This window comes from Lipotes vexillifer, unplaced genomic scaffold (assembly GCF_000442215.2).
Source record: "Lipotes vexillifer unplaced genomic scaffold, Lipotes_vexillifer_v1.1 scaffold231, whole genome shotgun sequence".
Lineage (NCBI taxonomy): Eukaryota > Metazoa > Chordata > Mammalia > Artiodactyla > Lipotidae > Lipotes > Lipotes vexillifer.
In genome coordinates, this window is record NW_006791822.1 from 3087080 (window position 1) to 3110476 (window position 23397).

General features: G+C 33.7%; 1 protein-coding gene across 2 annotated transcripts in view; it reads right to left on the reverse strand.

The window, feature by feature from the left end:
• Nucleotides 1–23103, reverse strand: part of MYOZ2 (myozenin 2) — a 34451-nt gene extending 11348 nt beyond the window's left edge. The window contains exons 1-4 of one of the 2 annotated variants that reach the window (XM_007464849.1): nt 22968–23103; nt 22319–22408; nt 6533–6702; nt 1355–1484 (exon numbers count right to left, since the gene is read on the reverse strand). In XM_007464849.1, the coding sequence (XP_007464911.1) occupies nt 1355–1484; nt 6533–6702; nt 22319–22394 (376 nt within the window). In that variant the 5' untranslated portion in view covers nt 22395–22408; nt 22968–23103. The remainder of the gene's footprint in view (nt 1–1354; nt 1485–6532; nt 6703–22318; nt 22409–22967) is intronic. The other variant, XM_007464850.1, reaches the window with a different exon arrangement.
• Between the last annotated feature and the right edge of the window lie 294 nt (nt 23104–23397).

Below are 23397 nucleotides of genomic sequence, written 5' to 3' on the forward strand. Positions count from 1 at the left end.
AAGGATTAATTTTAACTGAATACTTTATTATATGTTAGGGACTACACTTACATTTTCACATTTAATTCTCACAATGACCATGTGCAGTGAGATTTATTTTCCTTATTTTACAGATGGAGAAAACTGAGACTCAAAGAGATTTATTTTCCTTCCCAACACAGTAGTAAAATGGGCAGAAATGAAAGGAGCCTGCAGGTTGAACCCAGGTCTGTCTGATTCTAAAGCTTCTTTTTCCCCCATGTGCTTAATGTTGTATTTGAGATCTTAAAATTGTAAAGCTATTTGAGAACTCTATTACAATGCTTCACTTCAGAATTCTGTGCATTCTAATTGTGTATTTGATTCCCTTCAATGTTACTTTATTATGTCTATCAATACCTTTTCTCATTGTGTTCAGTAAGAACGTCCTGATAAGTCTAAGCTCATCAGTGACTGAATTCAACTTACTTTTAAATAAGATTTAATATTATACAGTTGCTTTACTTATATATTTTCAAAAACACTATTGCTATTTGAGAAGATTTCTGGAAGTACTCTTGCTAAATTTAACTGTTTAATTTACAAACATATGACATAAGTATTGCTAATTTCAATATAAAAGTAGTTGAAAATTTTATAAACCTACTTTATACATTACTCTTGAGGAAAAACTTAAAGGTATTTGCTTTATGTTATTTTGAAAAGTTATTGTCTAAATAGATCAGTTAATTTTTCTGATTGAATATTTCAAAATCAAGCAGTACTTCTAAGTAACATATACTGATTTGGATAGCATTTGCTTCTCTTTTAAGATAATAAACAAATATACAGTATTAAAAGATTGCATTTAAGGTTCTGTTAGAGAGCAGAAAATTACAAAAGCAATCTCCACAAGGTCGCTTCACATGAGGCATCTGTAAATTTGGTACCAGACCTGGATTTAATTCTTGAACAGTCAATATTGGCTTATAGCTATTCACAACCTCAGGTTCTTAATTTGTAAAATGAGGATTATAATAAATGTCATAGAGTTATTATTAAATTAGACAAATATATAGCATAGCACGTCATAAATTGTACAGTTCTATACAAATAGGATTTCAATATAATTACAAACAACTTAATTTTTAATATAATAGGTGATTGCCAACAAATACAATGGACCATCTGAAAGAACGTAAGACTCCTGTAAATGTTTTACAAGACTCCTCTAGGTCTAAATCTTTACATTTGTCCTGAACTTATCTACAAAGTAGATATATAATGAGAAAAGCTGTATCATTTAGATACCATTTACTAAAGAATCCAAATGACTTGAGTCATATATTTAAGTGCATAATAACTTTATTGTTCTATTTGTAAGGTGATTAGTTACCTGGTGCAATGTTTTCTGGATTTGGGGGACTTCGTGGATCCGGGGTGTTAGGAGGAGTAAATGGGGCTTGCTGTGAACCACTTTCCAAGTTGCTTCCATCCAATTTCTCATTCTGCATGGCAATATTGTGCTGTATTTGATCAAAAGTAAACTCAACTGAAAACTCAAAAATATTAGATACACTAATAGGAGAAATCATATGTGCAAGATGACATTTGTATACTTAGAATTTAAATACAATGCCACTTCATTGTTACATGAGGTCTCAATAATTTATATTGTAATTAGTTGAGCTATTGAATGAGAAATTTTACTGATACCAATCTAAGATCTGTTTTGTGATGGCAATCCACTTAATTGAGCCTTACCGTGTGCCAGGCACTGTGTCTAGGGCTTCGTATCAATTATGTAATTTGCTATTCACAGCATACCTAAAAGGGAAATCTAAGTATTTAATTTTTAAGTCTTTACTAATTTAATATCATACAGCATACTCGCCAAACATACGGCTTAGTCATTGTTACATTACTATTTTATTTATACTTGGGATTTAATGATATGCTTTAATATGCCTTGTTTTAAAATTTAATCTGAAATTTGGACAGCAGTCATATATAACAAAAAAATATTTGCACTTTAAGCTGCATGAACTTATAGAAGGAAGAATTTGGGGTTTCTAGAAAATAAAATGCTTAGAAGAGCATTTGTCTTTAAAGTTTTAGGTGAATTTGTTTTACTCTTATAATTTGGGATTTATTCTATGGCAATATAGCACTTTAAAAACAGTCAGTTTGCATTTTAACAGAGAAAAACAGACACTGTAATAGGTTACATCCTCAGAAATATGGCTAGGACTTATCTCTATGGTAAAGTATTGTTTTAATTATATATGAGAAATATATATATACTTTTTAAAAAGCCAATCTGTTTAAGAAGTGCATAAAGTCAAATCATCTTTTAACTTTAGAAGGAAAAATTTATTGAAAGGCATAGCAAGTAAAGACCAATTTTGACTTTCTTCTGTGTGACATAAGCAGAAATTGTTTAAAAATATTTTTTCATTTCTGTATTTATTTATAATATGATAAGGTAAAGTACAATTTTACAGTTTAATACTTATTCAACTTTATAGAAATGTGAGGATAAAAGACTATTTTGTCCTAAAATCCAAATATTATAATTAAAGGCCATAAATTAAGGCCTCACCTGATAAAATTATGAAGAAAATTAAGTTTGTTGCATTTTCAGGCTTCTCCCACCCACAGCCACTCTCCAGGTGCCTTTTACCTTCACCTTACTCTAGGCAGCACCCTGGTAAAGTTGCTGTGGAAATGAGTAGGGCAATGTTAGTAGGGGTAAGCTGGCTTGTGGAGCCATGCAAGAAGGCATGAGAGGCAACATCAACTAGGTGAGTACAGGGTCTTGATTACTGGGCATGAAAGTTTACATTTTATTCAACAGGCAATAAGAAACAATTTCTAGAGATGAGCAATGCTATACTCAGATACATCAGTTTTCCATGTTTTGAATTTAGCTCTTGTCTTAAGTGTTCAACTTAATTGACTGGGTTAATAATCTTTTTTCACTTCTGAACCTACACCACCTCTTAGAAAAGAGAAAAGTTCTCCCTAACTTTAATTATAAATAAAAGCCAGTTGACATAAATATAGAAAGTTTAATTGTATCATGCATAAAAATTACTTTTTACAAATTACTGAAATGTGCCCATGAAATGAATTTCACCTAAACTTACAAATCATTCTACCTACATTAATTTAAAAATTGTCACACTAACCTCCTTTATAGATAGGAAAATCAACTCTTTCTAAATAGTCATTAATTATCAGGAGACACCTAGTAGCTCTATTGTCATTGTTAAGTATACAAACAAAGCCTTTTAATAGTTGGGTAGTGACTTATTTTAGTTATGATATGAGCCTTAAATTATTTTTTATAAAGTTATTTTTTGAACAAAATAAATAAATGTTCAGAATCTCAGTATATTTAGTTTGGTCTTATTTCAGAATTACTTGTTACAGTATACTTCCCCTTTTCCCAGTATTATCTAATATTTTAAGGATTTTGAAAAGTCCATAGTTACTAAAAGCAGATGTAGTCTTAACTGTAAAATGTGAATTGTTTTGATTAACATCCTTTTGTTATGATTTATAGAAGGGACTTTTAATTCTGATGAATCATTCTTCTATTTTATTTTCACTCTAATGCTCATTTTCTTCATCCTTTTTTTTTTTTTTTTGCCTATTTCTGTAAAAAGTTGATCAGTTCATGAACTAGGGCTTCAAAATTGGCATATGTAGCAAGCAACGTATCTTCATTTCTTTTTAAAAATGCCTATTTTCTGTTGTTATTTATGACATAAGAAGTTTTGTGTGGCTTCAGTTTGCCAGTTTCTCAGCAATAGAGTAAGCCCAAAGCTGTGCTTTTTTTTTTTTTTAATAATACTTAATATTTAAACCAATGGCATTGATTACCAGGGAGTTGATTTATATTTTCATCTAATGATGTCCTGAACATTATAATAAAATAAGAAATGCATAAATATAAGTTAAATAATTATTTTGACAATATCTATAGTTCAAGGGAAGCAGTAAAAGGAAAAGGTCATTTCAGAAAATGTAGTCAATAAGTTAATTTGATATAAATCATATAAAGATGATTCAAGAATTAGATTATAAGTAAATAGTTGTTTTCTATTTTTCAATGTTATTTTGTCTTTCTATCACTAGACAAGGGCTATTTATCTTTGAAATCCCAGCATAGTTTCTAGAACATGGTAGGCAATCAATAAAGTTTTGCCAAAAGTATAAATAAATGAATGGAACTAGACCTGAACCTAATATTTTTTAAATTCCTGTCACATTATCAATGCTTGCTTCAAGTTGCAATCTAATGCCATGATAAAGCAAATGTGTCATCATACAATGTAGCTCACTATCTTCCTCAGTGATTTATTATGCAGGTCATTTTTAGAATTAGGATCAGAGAACACAGATCTTTAAAGCCAGAAAACACCTTACAAAACCATTTGCATCAATCCCTTATTTTATAAATGAGAAAACAGGTCCAGAAAGGCAAAGAAAGTTTTAAATTGACTCCAAATTACACAGATTATGGGAGAGCCAGGACTGAACCCTGGTCTTACAGTTTCCAGGCCAGAGTTTCTTTTAATTACACCATGACAAGTGTCAGTGCAAGAACTCTAGAATTCTGAGAGCTGGGTTTCAGTCTACTCTTATGGTGTTACTTAAGCCAAATAAATATATGTACTTCCTTGAATACTACTTTCCTCATTTCTAAAGAAGGGAGAGTAAATTTCATCAGACTTCAGAGTATGTTATGTAACTCAATGACATGTGACTTTATTCCATATATTATTATTGTTTATTGCTCTATGTTATTTATCAGCATTTAATTGTTTATTTCAATATAGCTATTTGGGATTATTTTATTTATTTAGTTCTCAATCTTCTAGGAACACTGAAAAACTATCAAGACCTGTTTTTAAACATTTTACCTATGACCAGAACATTTGACCACAGGTGTATAAGATTATTGTCAGTAATTGGAAATACTAGTGATAAGAGAATATGCTTTATTCTAATGGACATTTTAAATCTCATTGTACTTTCCACCAGAACTGTAGTTAAAGCATTATACTTAGAGATATAAATGTAAGTTATGAAAACTAGATTTATTCATTTATTCAGATGTCTAGACTTGTAGATGACTTTTCAGAGAATCTCCCTTAAGCTGCTATATTTCGTATTATTCTTCAAAGCTGCTTCTCTGTTGTCATTACTGAAAGAATATGATTATATAATTATACTCTGTCAGATGAGTTAGGGGTTGTTTTAGGCTCATGCTGTATTAGCTGCAGACATTTTCTGATAAGAGGATACTGGACATAATTATGGGGTAACATAACATTGCATTTATCCATGACTTCAAGTGAAAACCATCCTTCATAAGTGTAAATACTATGGTTGAGTAAAATTTGATGTCTAAGTGAATTCATAATTATAACTAAATTCAATTCATGCGTGTTGAAGGATGCTCATTAATGTGAAAAAAAAACTGTTTAAGATGTTCTCTAACCATTTATTGTTAACCAGCATCATAATAAGGGAAATAGAAAGTTCAGGAATGAATAAAATTTTATTGTTTGTGAGTGCGGTTGTTAGTTCTGTAATGTGTTTTAGTAATTATGATAAAAGATCAGTGAAACCAGTCTGTTTGCTGTAAAGAATTTAGCTGTCCATTCAAAACAACTTAACTAGTGATGGCAGCTGGAAGGGTTTCAGGTTTAAATTCATAAGTAAACTTATAGACTTTTCATAGCTATAGGAAGAAACCCTCAATAAAAAAACACAAAAGACAAAAAAACAACTTACATTTGTTGTAGTCTCTAGCATCTCCTCAAATTTAGAACCAATGCACTGTTGCTTTTTGATTCTTCATACCTGGTATTTTATTTTTAAATTCATTTTCCCAAAGCTAATTGTTTTTCTACTATGAACTTCTCCCTCTAAAATCTCTCTGAATGACAAGAGAATATGGTATTCATGCAATATGTAAAATATAATTTAATTAATTTGTTTGCTTTTTTAAACTTCTGGTTGATGAAAACTTTTGTCCAAAGAGTTTTGTCCACATTGGTTTTGTTGTTAATAAATAACAGACTTCTCTACACAATGTGGAATAAATGCTTTGAAAGGAAATCAACTGTGTCTGTAGTTCCCAGGCATGTTTTACTGCCAGGATGTATTCAGCCAATAAAATGCTTATACTTACTTTATGGAGCACTGTGTGCTTTGAAAATGTTTCCATCCCAAACATTTAACCAGTGCTGAATAAGACCATGGAAACTTTTAGTACCACAATGTCCACTCCCTCTCCCTGGCCTTAGCAGAACAAAGGAGCTCTTCAGTGCCAAATCTACAAACTTACAATGTCTGTACTGAACTAAAAAGATACTCATATCATGCATAATATTTCCTTTGTTTATCCACCTAAACTATTCATTATCATGAAAAGAAAAGTCTAACAGAATCAATGAAAAGAAAATTTGTAGAATACTTGTTTGAGAATCTAATAACACATATAAATTTAGAAGTGCTGCCCGTTTATTTAGATACCACATTATCAAGTTATACCTACATTTATTTGTGCTTTAGATTCATAATGGAAATTTTCAAATGTATATTTGTCAGATCTTCTTTGTCGCATCTTAAATAGTCTGGCACCACGGTTACTGAGATGGGATAATTCTTCCAACATGATGTCTCTGGGGATGCTGACTTTTTTGCCCAGGTCCATGCCATCTACATCTGTAAAACAATATTCATGTTCATGAAAACCCCAAGATAAGCATTTTTAAGTGCTTTGCTAAATTTCATAATTTATTGCCCGCTATATGCTAGTATAGTGACTAAAATATAGGCTCTTTACTCAGACTGCCTTGGGTTGAATCCTGGCTCTACTACTTTTTAACTGTATGATCATAGATATGTTACTTACTTTTTGTAAACCTCAATTTCCTTTTGTAAACCTCAATTTCCTTATCTGTAAAGTGGGGCTAATAACACCTACTGCATAGAGTTGATATGAGGATTAAATAAAATGTTTCTTATCAAACACTTAGCATCATACCTGGCACATAGAAAGAGTGAATGAAAGTAAGCTAATGACACTATTAATTTAATCTTTCCTTATTTAGTGAGTTTTCAAACAACACTGCTCATAATTCTCTTCATAAGCTCTGTTTGACTCCCAACATTTTTCTGTATCACTTTTAGCAGTCTCTGTTACAAGAATGCCTACCCTTTGGCACATGCCACCCATTTTCCAGTCTCTGTCAGAATGCTATTCATTCTGCATCTAGCACCAAGGAGCCTAACATAAAGTAGGTAGGTAATAAGCATTAAATGAACAAATCCTTCTCAATCTAGCTTATGTGCCATTTCTGTCAATTCCTTCTCTAAAATCTCTATTCATAATTATTCATGCCTTTTCTGTATTCCCATAGCACTAAATCACAATTACCTGATTCCATTTTACTTATTTTATGGCTTGCACATTCATTATGTTTTTGTCTTTGTGTCCCCCATGCCTTAAATATAGGAGATGTTCAGTAAACAACTGTTATTTTCTATTTCTAGTACTGAAGGACTTTTCTAAAATCCCAAAGAAATAAAACTCCTCCACTTGCACCTTTAATCAGAAATATCTTTTTGTGTAACCCACAGAGTTCTTTTGCCACTGTGGACTGCTCTTAAATGCAAAGAAGAAAAATTGGGCCATTTGTAAAATAAATAATTATGCTGGTTGATGGGGACAACATTTTCTGATGTAACAAATTAACCCTAATAATTAGGCTTTTGGAGGTCTTTAGGGATAAAATAATAAAATTACTTACAAATTGTCTCCCCATTTTGCCTTGAAAAAAACTCAATTTGTTTATATATTTTGATGTTACCCAGAGAGGAGCTCCACTGATTATAAAAATTATAATATCAAGACTTCTGCTTCTGGGAAGATAGAATAGATCTACTTTTCCCTATACCTCTACTAAGTAAAACTAAAAATCCTGGATATTATGTATAAAGTAAACATAAGAAGACTCTGGAAGTTGGAGAGAAGAAGGCAGACCAGCTAGGGACAACAAGGTCCTTCCTCAGGATCCAAGGAACAACAAGGTACTGAATTCTCTGGGTTTTCTTTTAGCCCCATATATCCCAGACTTGGAGCTGAAGATGCTATTAACCCAGGAACACCAAAAGGTGCAGCCAAAAGCCTCCAAAAAGATTGTTCTCACTAGCCAAGACCAGGAAAGAAGCAACCTAGAAAGACAGAAAACTTTTAGACGATAGCTACTCTACTTCAGCCAAATACCACAGGAAAAACTTTGGCCTCAACCATATCAACAAAGTTCAAGTGGGGAGCCCAGAATTTTACCCTTACGAGGCTGTAATGAGGTGCCCCGATGCTCCCATAAGGGTGGTATCAGAGGGGCTAAGGAGGAAGCTGGGACTTTCATCCCTGTCAGCGAGTAACAACCCTCCATCCCTGTAGTATTAGTGGAGACCAGGTGGGGATTCTGAACTCCTACCCCCTCCTACTAGTAACTAAGTGACCCTCCTCAAGTTTCAGTGGGGGCCAACTGGGAAACCTTGACTTCCTATTTCCACCTGGCACTGATGAGGTGGCACTCTCCTTCCCCTGCTGAAGCAGTGTCAGACTAGGATAGATAAAACAGAAGGCTTAAATAAGAGCAAGATTCTTAGAACATAATATGACAATATGCAGGCTCAAATAAAAAAATCATTTGTCATACCAAAAATCAGGAAGATCTCAAACTGAATGAAAAAAGACAGGTGCCAACATGAGGTGACTAAGATATTAAAATTAAATAACAAAGATTTTAAAGCAGCTATGATAAAAATACTTCAAAGAGCAATTACAAAGTTTCTGGAAACGAAAGAAAAATAGAAAATTTTAGCAAAGAAATAAAAAATCATGGCAGAGAAATAAAAGTTGTAAAGAACCAAATGGAAACATTAGAACTGAAAAATAAAATACCCAAAATAAGAAGTTCAGTGGATGGATTCAGTAGCAGAATGGAGGGAATAAAGGAAAGAAATGGTGAATTGAGAGATAGAACAATGGAAATTACCCAATAATAACAACAGAGAAAAACAAATAGACTGGAAAAAAAAAAAAAAGAAAGCCTTAGGGATTGGTGTGACTAGAACAAAAGATAACAGCATTTGTATCACTGAAGTCCCAGAAGGAGAGGAGGAGGCATGTGGGACTGGAAAAGTACACAAAGAAATAATGGCTAAAAACTTCCCAAATTTGGCAAGAGACATAAACCTACAGATTCAAGAAGCTAAAAGCATTCTATAAAAGATAAATCTATAGAACTCTACAACAAGACATATTATAAACTTCTAAAAACTAAAGACAATGGGAAAATCTTGAAAGCAGCCAGAGGAAAATGACAACTTACCTATAGGGAGAAAAAAATAAGAATGACAGTGGATTTCTCATCAGAAATCATGAAGATGAGAAGGAAGTGGCACAAAAATGCTGAAAAAAAAGAAACATCAACCCAGAATCTGATACCCAGTGAAAATATTCTTTAGAAATAAAGGGGAAATTGAGACATCTTCAGATGAAGGAAAACTAGGAAATTTGTTGCCTGGAGACCTACCCTAGAAGAATGGTTCATGCTGTTACAACAAAATATCAAAGACTGGTGGCTAATAAACAACAGAAATACATTTCTCATAGGCCTGGAGGCTGGAAGTCTGAGATCTGTGTGCCAGCATAGTTGGTTCAGTTGAAATCATTCTTCTGAGTTGTAGACTGCCCACTTCTCATGTGTTCTCACATAGTAGAAGGGACAAGAAAGCTCTCTTGGGATTCTTTCATAAGGTCATTAATATCATTCATGAAGACCCCACCCTCATGGCCTAGTCACTTCCCAAAGGCCCCATGTCCTAATACCATCAGAGACATTAGGATTTCAATATTTGAATTCTGGGGGGCCACAAATATTCAGACCATAGCAAATAACTAAATTAAGTTCTTTAAACAAAAGGGAAACAATAAAATAAGGAACCTTAGAACATTGGCACAAAAAAAAGATTATAGTAAGCAAAAACGTGGGTAAATACAGTAAGCCTCCCTTCCCCTCTTGAGTTTTCTAAATTATGTTTGATCATAGAAGCAAAAATTAAAACTCTGATATAAATATATGTAGAAAATAGTTAACACAATTTTATTATAAACAGGGGAGGGTAAATAGACATGAAGGTAAATAAGTTTTCTGTACTTCACTTGAACTGATAAAATGACAATATCCATAGACTTTGATAAGTTAAGCACATATAATGTAATAGAACAACTACCAAAAACTATACAGGTACACTTGAAAAACCATAGATAAATAAAAATGGAATTCTGAAACATGTGCAAGTAATCCATAGGAAGCTAGGAAAAAGAAAACAGAAGGGAAAAACAGAGACAACAAACAGAAAACAAAAAATAAAATGATAGACTTAAGCTCTACATCAGTAGTAGAGCTTAAATAAAAATGCTCTAAATACCCTAATTAAAGGATAGAGACTAGCAGACTGGATTTAAAAACATGACCCAAGGGCTTCCCTGGTGGCGCAGTGGTTGAGAGTCCGCCTGCCGATGCAGGGGACATGAGTTCATGCCCCGGTCCGGGAAGATCCCACATGCCACAGAGAGGCTGGGCCCGTGAGCCATGACCGCTGAGCCTGCACGTCCAGAGCCTGTGCTCCTCAACGGGAGAGGCCCGTGTACCGCAAAAAAACAAAAAAAACAAAACATGACCCAAATATAAGCTGTCTAGAAGAAACTCACTTCAAGTAAGTGCCTTGAACAATATAGGCAAGTTGAAAGTAACAGGATAGAAAAAGATATCAAGCAAACATTAATCAATGGAAAGCAGAAGCGCTTATGTTAATTCCAAAGTGTACTTCAGAGCAAAGAAAATTTCCAGAGACAGAGAACGTTATATAATGATTAAAGTGTCAATCCACCAAGAAGACCTAGAAATCCTAAATGTGTATGCACCAAAAAACAGAGCTGCAAATGGAGCAAAAATTAATAGAACTAAAAGGAGAAATAGATAAACCCACAATTAGAGTTGGAGACTTCAACATTCCTCTCTCAACAAGTGATAGGACAACAGAGAGAAAATCAGCAAGGATATAAAAGAAATCAACAACACCATCAACCGGTAGGATATAATCCTACTGTTTATAAAATATTTATAAACAGCATAAAATATTCTACTGAACAACAATAGAACACACATTCTTTCCAAGTGCACATGGAGTATATACCAATATAGACCAATATCTTGGACCATAAAGTAAGCTTCAACAAATTTAAAAGAATCAAAATTATATACAGTATGATCTCTGATCATAATGGAAACACACTAGAAATGAGTAACAAAAAGTTTACAGAAAAATCTCCAAACATTTGGAAACTAAAAAAAAATCACACTTCTAAACAATCCATGAGTCAAAGAAGAAGTCTGAAGGGAAATAAAAAATTCATTGACCTGATTGAAATTAAAAATAGAGCATATCAAATTTATGGGGCACAGACAGTACAGTGCTGAGAAGGACATTTATAGCACTAAATGCATACATTAAAAAAAGAGGAAAAGTATCAAATCTATACTATAAACCCAAAGCAAGCAGAAGGAAGAAAATAATAAAGATAAGAGTAGAAATTAAAAACAGAAAAACAATAGAGAAAAATCAGTTGAGCACAGAGTTGGCTTTTGAAAAGATCAATAAAATTGACAAACCTCTAGCTAGACTGACACAGAAAAATAGAAATGTAAAAGATACAAATTACCAGTATCAGGAACAAAATAGCGGATATCACTACAGCCACTGCAGATAGCAAATGGGTAAAAAGAGAATACTATGAACAACTCTACATGTAAATTCACATAAATTTGAAAACAGAAAAAATATAACCAATCCCTTGAAAAGCAGAAAGTAACACATCTCACCCAACATGAAGTAGATAATTTGATTAATCCTATAGCTATAAGGCAATGAATTTATAATTCTAAAATCTCACCAAAAAGATATCTTCAGACCTAGATGGTTTTACCGGAGAATTCTACCAAACATTTAAAGAAGAATTAACGCCAATGCTACATAGTCTCTTCCTGAAAACAGAAGATGAAGGAACACTTCCCAATTAGTTTATTACCTTGATAGCTAACAGAAACAACACACAAAAAAAGAAGCTACAGATCAATATCCCTCATGCTTATAGAAGCAAAAATCTTTACCAAAATATTAGTAAATAGAATTCAACAATACAGAAAAAGAATTCTATACCATGAACAAGTGGGGTTTATTCCAGGGATACAAGATTGGTTCAATATTCAGAAATCAATGTATTCCACCATATTAAATGGCTAAAGAAGAAAAATTACGTGATCATACCTTTGGGATCTAGGGCTGGACAAAATGTTGTTAAACTTGACACCAAAAGCACAGTCCATAAAAGGAACGGTTGATAAATTAAGCAAAATTAAATACTTTTGCTCTGAGAAAGACTGTGTTAAGAGGATGAAAAAACAAACTACAGAGTAGGAAACAATATTTGCAAACCACATATTTGAAAACAGACTAGAATATAAAAAGAACTCTTAAAACTCACCAGTAAAAAAGCAAACAATCCAATTAGAACATGGGCAAAAGACATGAAGAGATATTTCGCGGAAGAAGATATACAGATGGCAAATAAGCATAGGAAAAGATGTTCAACATTATTAGTCACTAGAGAGATGCAAATTAAAACCATGAGATATAACTATACACATATCAGAATGGCCAAAATGAAAAATAGTGACAGCATCTAATGCTGGGGAGGGTGTGGAGAAACTGGATCACTCATACATCACTGTTGGAAATGTAAAATGGTACAGCCACCCTAGAAAATAATTTAATAGGCTCTGTTAAAAACTGAACATAGGACTACCAGCAATACTGGGCATTTATCCCAGTGAAATGAAACCTTATGTTCATACAAAAACCTATACACAAATGGTCATAGCAGCTTTATTCTTAATAATAATAATAATAAAAGAAACAACTCAAATGTACTTTAATCAGTAGGTAAAAAGTTAAAAACACTGTGGTCCATCCAAAGCATGGTACTCAGCAATAAAAACGAACAAACTATTGAAACACAGCAAATGGATCTATCTCGAGGGAATTACACTGAGTGAAAAAAGCCAAAGGTTACATACTGTATGATTCCATTTTATAGCATCTTAAAATGAAAAGATATATATATATATATATATGTATATAAATGGGAGACATTAGTGATTGGTAGGACTCTCTTGACTGCATGAATATCAATATTCTGGTTGTGATATTGTACTATACTTTTACAAGATGTTGCTCTTGTGGGAAAAGGTATGTGGGATTGCTTGGTATTCTTTCTTACAGCTCCATGTAAACTACATTTATATCAAAATTAAAAGTTTAATAGAACTATCAAGCCATGAAAACACATGAATGACCCTTAAATGTATATTGCTAAGTGAAAAAAGCCAGTCTGTAATGGCTACTATATGACTCCAACTCTATGACATTCTGGAAAAGACAAAACCTTGGAAGACAGTAAAAGAATCACTGGCTGCCAAGCGGCTGTGTGGAGGGAGTGGTGATGAAGACGTTGAGCACAGGGGAATCTTAGGGCAGTGAGACTCTTCTGTATGATACTGTAATGGCAGACGCGTGACAGTGTGCATTCATGAAAACCCATAGGACAGTGCCGCACAGTGTGAAACTTTATGTAAACTGTGGACTTCAGTTAATAATACTACGTCGATATTGGTCCGTCAATCATAACGAGTATAACGCACTAATGCAAGATGCTAATAATAGGAGAAACTGTGTGTTGGGAGGAGAAGGGGTATATAGGAACACTATACTATACTTTCTGTTTAGTTTTTCTGTAAACCTAAAACCGCTCTAAAAAATAAAGTCTATTATTAAAAAAAAAGTTTAAAAAATTTCCATAGCCCTTCCTAATGCAGTGCAGAGTGGCATTGTCTACTCTCTAAGGTGAAAAAAAAAAAATTCTGTGCTTTACAGTCCCCAGGGGTGGCAGAAATAGCTTATGGAAGAGGAATGAAGGCGCACAGCAGGGTAGATGAGGGTATTTTACAGTTTCCCGGGATTTGTTTGCCAGCTCTGCTGAGTTCTACAGGGAATATTCACTATTGTTTATTTGCAAGTGTTTGGAGTCTCTGTTACTGTGTGCTAGCAACATGGAAGGAGCTGGGTTATTTTTCAGTATGTCTATGAATATATCCCTCAGTGTTCTAGAAAGTGTGACAGGAGTGGACTATTTCAGTTTTTTGATTCTGGAATCAAAATGACAAGTTCCCTTTAGATCACAAATGATCAAAAAGACACAATATGGCTTATAGTAATTTGATGCAACACTACGGGGTGGAGGGGAAATCTCCTTTAAATGCTTCTTAAAATAATTCAATTAGCAATGCAAGAGAGAGAAACAGGATAAAATAATAACACAGAAAATCGAAATCGATAGATTCTTTGTCCATTAACCTTCTAGGAGTACACATTCTATGTAATGTATTGATATATTACAAATAATGTTTTTAAACAAATTTTTTAATGGGACATTTTCAGGAAATAAAAATGCCCCAAAGCAGGCAGCCACTAGAAAATGCAAAGACGACAGTCTTTATATTATAGCAATGGAATCTCTCCTTACAGTTAAGGCTACAAAGTTTTTTCATAAGGAAACCAAAACAGGGATGCAGCTTTTCTCTTTCTCTCCTTTTCTGTTACCAATTTGAGTCATTATAAACAGTTAAATGAAAATAGAGGGGCTAGAGAAAAGAATAGCTTATTATTACGTTATTTTCTATAAGTTCTAAATTTCAAGCTATGGCATAAGTTTAATTTGGGGATCCCAAGACAAAAATTTGAGAAAATGTTTTTATCTCATTTTCCTCTTCCTAATGGCCCCCAATATTAGCTGATTCCACCAATGTTTCTGAAATAACCACATGCCCTACGTGAATTCCATCCCTCTGGCCACTTAGATTTACAATAGTTTTCTGGGGTATATTTGACAGGAATTAATTAACCTTTGTGATTGATACAGGAACAGGTGTGTGACCTGACCTAGGTCAATGAGGCAAAATATCAGGACTTTTCTTTGTGTACATTGTGCCAAAGATACTTTCTTTTCCTGCTGCAGGTAAGCACGGATGTATATTGCCCAGGAAACTGTTGGTATGTACTTGATAAAATGATAGAGCCAGATGTGGGGTGAAGCTTACCCCAAGAAAATCAGAGCAGAGGGAGAAAGAAACCTGGTCCTTAATGGCATACTTGAGCTGCCAGATGAAGACTTATCAGATCACCTCTGAACTTTTCAGTTATGTAAGGCAATAAATTCCCTTTAGTTGGTTTCTGATTTTCTGCTGTTTTCAACTAAAAGCATGCTAACTATGGTTATTCTCTTCAGATCTTCATCTCACTGATGTAGGTCCAAAAAGTCTATTAAGATTGGAATAAAGAAAGAGTAAAGAAGAATAGCCTAGAAGCCCAGCAGTGGGGGCCTCGAAGAGGAGAGGAAAAAAAGAGCAGAAGTATAAAATATGGATATTCCTCTGGCCAGACTCATTTGGGCTCATAAGAAACATTCACTCCTTTTTAGCAAAACACAGTAATCATCACCCAAGCTGCTACAAGGAGTAGATGTGCAGCAAGAGCCATGAGGAACTTACCTACCCTCAATAATCAGTTGGTACAATCCATTATTACTAGTAAATTTATACCACAAGAGAGGAGATAAAAGAGACAAAAAGGAAAGAAGAGAAGGCACACAAAATAATTGACCAACTCTCAACTCTCTTTGCTTATTCTTCATACTTCCTTCTACTACCTTTAAGCCTAAATTTTCTCCCTCTTACTCTGTAAGTAACAGACAGTGAGTTAATAGTTGGCTTTGAGTGACCATCTAAAGGTACTGTGTATCTCTGGGACCAGAAGCACTGCATGAGAAATCTAGTGGCATCTGGAGCAGGCTTGTACTGGTTCACAAGAGTCGATTGATAAATTTTCAGAAATTCTGTGAGCCAGTAGTTAAACTCAGTGAACATAACCACTATTAAAATTAAATTATATAAACTTAATAATAAGTTATATTAAAAAGAAAGCAATAAATACTCAAAAATATCACTTTCTAAATGTTTTACTCCTTTTTGCTATTATCTATGCTCTTGATGTTTTCTTATATCTATTATATCTGTGTGGTGGAAATACTGTATAGTGTTGTATTACTACACATCTCTTCCCAACTCTGCATTCAGTTTCTCCTTGATGGTAGCTCAAAATTGGCCATGGCAAGAGTATTTATACCACAGAAATTGGCAAATTCTACAAACCAAGGCATTTTTCCCCCCAAAGAACCAGTTAAATATTCACTAGCATACTGATAGAGACATAGGAACATTTTAAGTCAATATATTTTGCATAAACAAATAAACAATAAACGACATAAACTAAATTCTCCAAGGTTTTTTTCCCTTCCCTTCCAGTAGTTAAGTTTATGATGTAATTGGAGCTGGAGTTCCAGACCATCTGTGAGTTGGGAAATCTAATGTATGAACACTTTCATTTACTTAAACTTTCAGAGTGAAAAGAATGGTGTCAACTGAGCAGATAGAATCCAAGTTCAGCTGTTCCCTGCCCTTTATTGCAAACCTCTGTGCAGGGTCTTAACAGTGTGTTTAATCTGGATGCCTGATAAATGATATAACTTATTCAGGGTTCATATCCTTGCCCTGATGGATTAGAAGGTTGTCTTTGTGGCATTAGATCATCTATTGAAAATAATATTGCTAGGCATGCTTTCCTGTTAATGTCGTTTATAGTGATCCAGAATTTTCCATTTATTCTTTAAAGATTTTATAGGACTTAATCTATTATAGTTTGCTATTATTTTAAGGAAATAATGATTATTTTGGAATAAATATCTAATTATAAAAAAACTATTACAATATAATTTTAGGGTCTTGACCATTATCAAATTAATTTCCACAAAAACCTCCACATTTTTCAATCTACTAGATATATTAAATAATTGTAATCAATATTCTTTCTCAGTAATGTCCTCAAATGTGCATTATTTTTGTAGCTAAATTAAGATTTTAAATCTTACATTAAAAAGTTCAAACTTTTGATTCTTGAATATACTTTCCTTCCACTTTAACCATATTACTATGAGTACTGGAAACCAAATGGAAAATTGCATTTTATTGGGAGACTATCAGTGATCTTTGAAAATGTGATCAATTCCTTTTTCAAACCTTTCTTCAATATGCAGTCTTATGAGCAGACACTGAACCTAAATTCCTCCAAAGGAAACATTTTTTTTTCACATTTATTTCATAGGTTAACATTCTAAAACTTAGTCAACAAGGATTTATGTGTGCACAGGTAGTTCTGTATTTTTAATTTGTAATTCTGATCCTGCCAAAGTTACATATTTAGTTAGATCAGTGAATCCAATTCGTAGTTTGTAAAGATACCCACTTATAAATAATAGTAGTAAGACAAAAGATCTTTTAAAACTGTTTCCCCATGATTCACGGGCAGCTGCAATTCTGGTAAAATGGGCAAAATCACAGAAGAGGAGATAACTGAAATTGATTTGCTTTAGGGTGGTCCTATCAATTTACTTAAAAGCCTGATTGAAGCCAAGAGATTTTCTCTACACTTAACAGGACTCTTCTGCCTGTTTACAGACAGTTGGCCTGTGTAGATTGAATAATAGTCCATAAATATACATTATTGCATACTGCAACATGCATATATACATATTATATAAAAGTTAATAGTCCAGACTGTGATTTTGAATAATACTTGAAAAGTCTACATTTGATTAAAAGTTTATTAGTAATTTTTAATAATTTTCTCTAGATTAAAAAGTTGATTTTGAAACTCATCTGGGATTCTATATTTTCCTATTTCATATCTCCTTGCCTTGATTTGAGTTAAAAAATTTACTGTTAATTAAAGTATTACCATTCAATAACTGTGTAAATCTATAAACATTTAAAAAATGAGATTACCAATGTATTGAATTATGCAAATTGAGTTACACAAACCAGTAATTCATCTAGTACTGTTTATAGGATGTATATCTAGAGCATATTAGAGTGAAAAAGGCAACAAAGAAATGATGTTCATTATTCTTCTAGGATGATGGAATATGGCAAGAATTAAACATTGTAATTTCAACTTTGGTATAAATTGGAATTTAGCCTAGTTCTCTGCTGCTACTTTGCTGGAGAGCATTATTAGAGGTTTAGAAATCTATGGCATGCTTAGAAAAATCCATGATTTCACAACATATTATTGCACACCAATTTTCAAAATAAAGCATGCTTTTTCTTCGGGTTATGAGAATGCTAATGTGAAATTTTAAACCAAAGAAAACTAACAAATTTGTACATTAAGCATTAGGTTAAGTTCTTTTTCTCCCCTAGACTTTTTACATTTGATCCCTAGTGTTTAAGTCCTTCCTGGTGTCCTCATTTTTATATTGATGACTTGATTAATTATAGTTTAAGATATGCTTATACAGGAAAAGTAAAAGGGGTCCTCACATTATCTCTTGTCTGAAAGTCAAGACATTATATCTATGCTTTTCAAAGTACCCCTGCAATTTGTGTTAATATTATCATTGCCTCTGTTATTGGTAGAAAAACTCAAATACACTGATGTTTGAGCACATAGCTCAATATATTAGAATCATGAAATTTTAGAATTAGATGACTCAACAGATCCAACCTCTTCATTTTCAGATGAGGTATCTGCTGTCTGGTCTGGAACTCAGGGCTCCTGGTACGATAACAACAACAGCACTCCATTTAGAACCTGGCTTCCTGTTTTCAGACCATAGACTAAACTCTTTTCCTGAAATCGCAAAAACAATCTGCTCAGTCCTCTTCTGTGTACTGGGAAAAGCTGTTCACCAGTCATGAGTAAAAAAACAAACAAACAAAAAACATACCAAAAAAGCCCTCACAGAGCCCAGGTGCGAAAACTGTAGGGTGACTGAAACAACTGTAGTCTTTCTATTTCTGAAGCTCTTCTTCTGAACTGTCAGCAATATCTGTACTTAAGATCAGGGGACAGCATACTCCCAGTTCTTAGATAATTTTAATTCCTATTCCTTTTCCCCACCATTTCTGGACGGATGCCAGTTGCTCTGAGTGCCTCTCCTTCCTCCATTCTCATTCCCCATTCTCTTTCTCTATAGACCTATTACTTCCTATTCTTTTATCCTTCCCTCTCTCTCTCTCTTCCTTCAGTAATCAAGTCTCAAATGAGTTACTGAGTGAGAGAGAAACATGATCACCACTGGAGAATATGTACAGCATCAGGAGTAAATAGCACAGGGCTGGTGGGCATGGAACCATTATAAGCCATCTTTTCTTGACTCCACAACTAATTCATGACAGATAATGGCAAAGTATTTTGGTGTTTTTGTCTTTTAGAATAGCACTTGTTATACAGTTGCAACATGGCTCTGATATTTCTGTTTAAACCTTCTGGGTTTTGCATCACAGTAGTAACACAAAACAGCTACTAATCATCAGCTCTAGCACTTTTAATATTGATGTTGATGACCATGTTGATGATCATCATGATATGATGCTGAGGATGGTCTGTCTGAAGGTATAGAGCCTTAGTGTTAGGAGATACTTTTTATTAATTACTTATTGAGGGTGTAGTATATTTGCTTCTGGTACATAATTTGACACCAAATCATTATGGATCCATAATGAGTGAATAGTTTGGCGTATAGTTAGTAGAGGTTGTGAGTTATCTATATTTTTACTTGTGCTATCCAGTTCTATGTATTTTAGTCTATATGGGTAGGATTTCTCAGTAATTCTTTGAGGTTATTTCTCCTTCAGATTCAATGAGGGCTCTGATGAAAAACTCTCCTTTTTGATTCTTATATTTTCCTACTGATCATCTCAAGGCTTACCAGCTATAGTCTCTCCCCACAGCAAGAACTGGACTGAACTCCTAGCTCAGGTTTAGAAGACAACTCATGTAGCCATCTCATTGTCACATTTCATTCTCCTCCAGGCTAAATGTTTTTGAAAAGTGATATAAAAAATAAATGAATTATAATACTGAAAAAATAATCTTGATGCACAAGGGGAGAAGGGAGTGGGAGAAGAACTTCAAATAGCTTCTCTGTTCATTTTTATAGAGGACAATCCAGTCCAAATTTTACTTATTTAGTCTTAGAATTAAGATCAAAAGAGTTGCATGCTTTATCTTAAATTATCCAGGTTTTTGTTGGTGTGAAGTGTTTGAAAGTTTGGAGAATTATTCCCAGAAAGGTTTCTCTGCAGTCCATGTCTCATTTCTGCCTCCTTAGAAAAAATGATACTCCCCTAGCTCCAGATCTCTAAACACTATGTCATATACAAATAGTAAAGTTCCATGTAAGATGTCAGAGGAAATAAAAGAGGGAAATTATTTAAACTGCTTCCTAAAGTACTGCAGCTGTTTTATCTGAGATGGGTTAAGAAAGAAGTCTGTGATTATCCCTGTTATCTGTAGTACTTGACCTCCAAACAAAGGCAGAGCATGTGACTCCATTTAAGGGACTGGAAATCTTCCCGTGACTTGGGAGGGAGGGCTTCAGCAGACTTTACTTGGCCAGGACCTGTTGGTGGTGAGATTATAGTCTTGAGGGTTTTTTTCCCCTTGAGATATAATTGTACTTTTTCTTTATATTTCATAAAAAAACAAAAGTTATATTATAAAAAAAGGAAAAAGATACTCTTATAGGTCTATGTCAGAAATAAGGGAGTAGAATCCAACACATGATTTAAACTGGGAATACATTAAAATGATGGATTGATTTATGATTATGATGCAATTAGAAAATGATAACTTATCCCAAGCCTAGTTTTAAGATAAATAATTTAGTCTCAAACTCAAGTGATTATCTGATTTTTTCCTTATTGATCAAGGAAACTATTAAAACAATTTCAAGTAAACTACATGAAGCAGGAAATACAAAGAAGGGCAAAAATTTAAAAGAAGCCTGAATTTTGGAACCTTGCATTGGTACAAATTTAGTTGGGGTGTCTGATTCAGAATTATTTTCACTTTATTCCAAACTAGTTTGACATCATAGTAAAACATGGGTCTAACTTGAATCCAGTATGGTGATTTTGTATTGCAAAAAAATAGAAAACAAAACTTAATAACAGAACCCTTTAGATATGACTGCATTGTGGGGGGAAGCATCTAACACAGTCTCTGATTGGTTCTATTCAGCTTGCTTTATGGAAGGTGAAATATGAAAATGCTATACTTATGCCTTTTCCCAGCTACCTGGTGAAAGATCTCATTGCTCTAGGTCTTAGTATTGTTCAGGTAAAAGGTCACATTCCTTGTTAATAGAAGGGAAATAAGGAGGTGCCCTGAAAACTCCACAAATATGTTCTGGAATGGCTCAAATCAGCCCTTAAAACTATCTAGATATTCTGCTTATTAACTTTTAAAACTGATGCTATCCTTTGCTCAATTTCCTTTATAACGATCAAAGTTGAATTTCCTTTATAACAATCAAAATGCAATGTATAAAGCATTACTTTCTAGAGTGTTTTGCTAGAACTTAGAGAAGAGATTGGAATATCATGTTGCATCTAATTTATATTAAAATTTTTTGAGTTATATGCTTGAGACTATAAGAAATCTATATTTTCCTAGAAATTATAAATAGAAGTAGATTACCACACAGAATATCTCGGTAAATTAGTTACTAAATATGAAGACTGGTTTCAGGGTTAAAGAAGTTCACAATGAATATGAATTCCAACTTAACACCTTTTAAAAAAAAAAAAAAAAAAAGGACGCTAGAACGATTTTGAATGATTTATGTAATATAAGGTAAAAGAAATCAAGATAGATCTTGTGGGATGGGCAATGACGACAAGATTGTATGAGACCTGTCCAAAAAAGAGAAAAAAAGATCTGAGAGTGGTGATATTAACTTATAACGTGAAATGTGAAAGGCAAGCCAAGTAGAATGTACATCAGCTGTCAGATTGCTTCATTCCTTTAGAGCAGTTGTTCATCTGAAAATAGCTTTCAAATGAGAAAGGATGACTACAAAAGGATTAGTTACCATAGGCTTTTATACACCCCCTAGAGTTCCAGGTTTGTTATGACAGAATAGCAAGAATTTAAAGGAAGTAAACTATAGAATATTAAATAACATCAGGAAGGATCTACATTAATGCTGAGCTATATTATTGCTGTGAAGGGTTTTCACTGATACCATTTCCATGGATTTCCTTCATGATGGCTGATGCTTGCTGTTTCCTCTGCTTCACCATGGTATTATGTGATAGCATGATTTTTTTGTTCCCTCCCTGTGAAAAATAAAGGAACATTATTGAGGCAATGTCAAGAACTCATTTGGAGTGTTTTATAATCATCCTTTTGAAAGACAGCATCTTTGTTCTTTATTAAGAGTTTATTATTGCTTTCTACTGAAAGACTTTAATACCATTCCTTATCTGGTGACAGAGCATGCTATTCATTGACAGGCAATGTCACAGTGAACAGAGGCTGTTTCTCAGAGTTTCCAGCCCAGTCTATATACTAGTACAATGATTATTGGGCAATGAGAAACAATGAAAGAGCTGGACTCCTTTCCCCTTCCTCTCTCTTTTCCACAGTTTATTTTAATCTGTCATTGTTTCCTTACTGGCCTTCATTTGTACCAACATCACAGTACATCAATTCCAGCAAATTTTAAGAATGAAGAAAGGATGCCAGATTAAACCAGAACTCTTTGGTGGTAGTATTTTAATATTGGCATCAACAGCTGTCCTTTAAAGCAAAGAAAGCCTATTAATGAGTCACAACTCTGAACTTCCTTGGACAACTGACTAATAGAACATTTCAGGAAACAATATACTTACCTTGCTCTTAGACCGTGCTTTTCAGGAAGGATGAATCCTGATTTGTGGAGGAAAGACTGGAGATGGAATATGGATGGCACTTGGGCCCGATGGTTTTTATCCTTGAGCCTGGGATAGCATGGTCCCTAGCTCTGACTCAAACTGGGGACTGAGCCTTTCTGAAGAGACTGGCATCCAGCTGACATCAACTGACTATATATAGCACCAAATACTTCAGCTACTCATATCTTCCTGGCAAAAGGGAGGAACCAAGAAAGATTAGGTTCTCTCCGTTGCGTTTCTAGTTTGTGAGATGTTTGAATGAACATACAGAAGGTTTTTATGGAGTACCTTCTGTTTGAAGAGATACTAGCCAAAAAAGATTTTTAAAACTTTTTAAGATGTAGCCCTTACATTACATCTTAATTGAGGTGGCAAAAGATACATATTG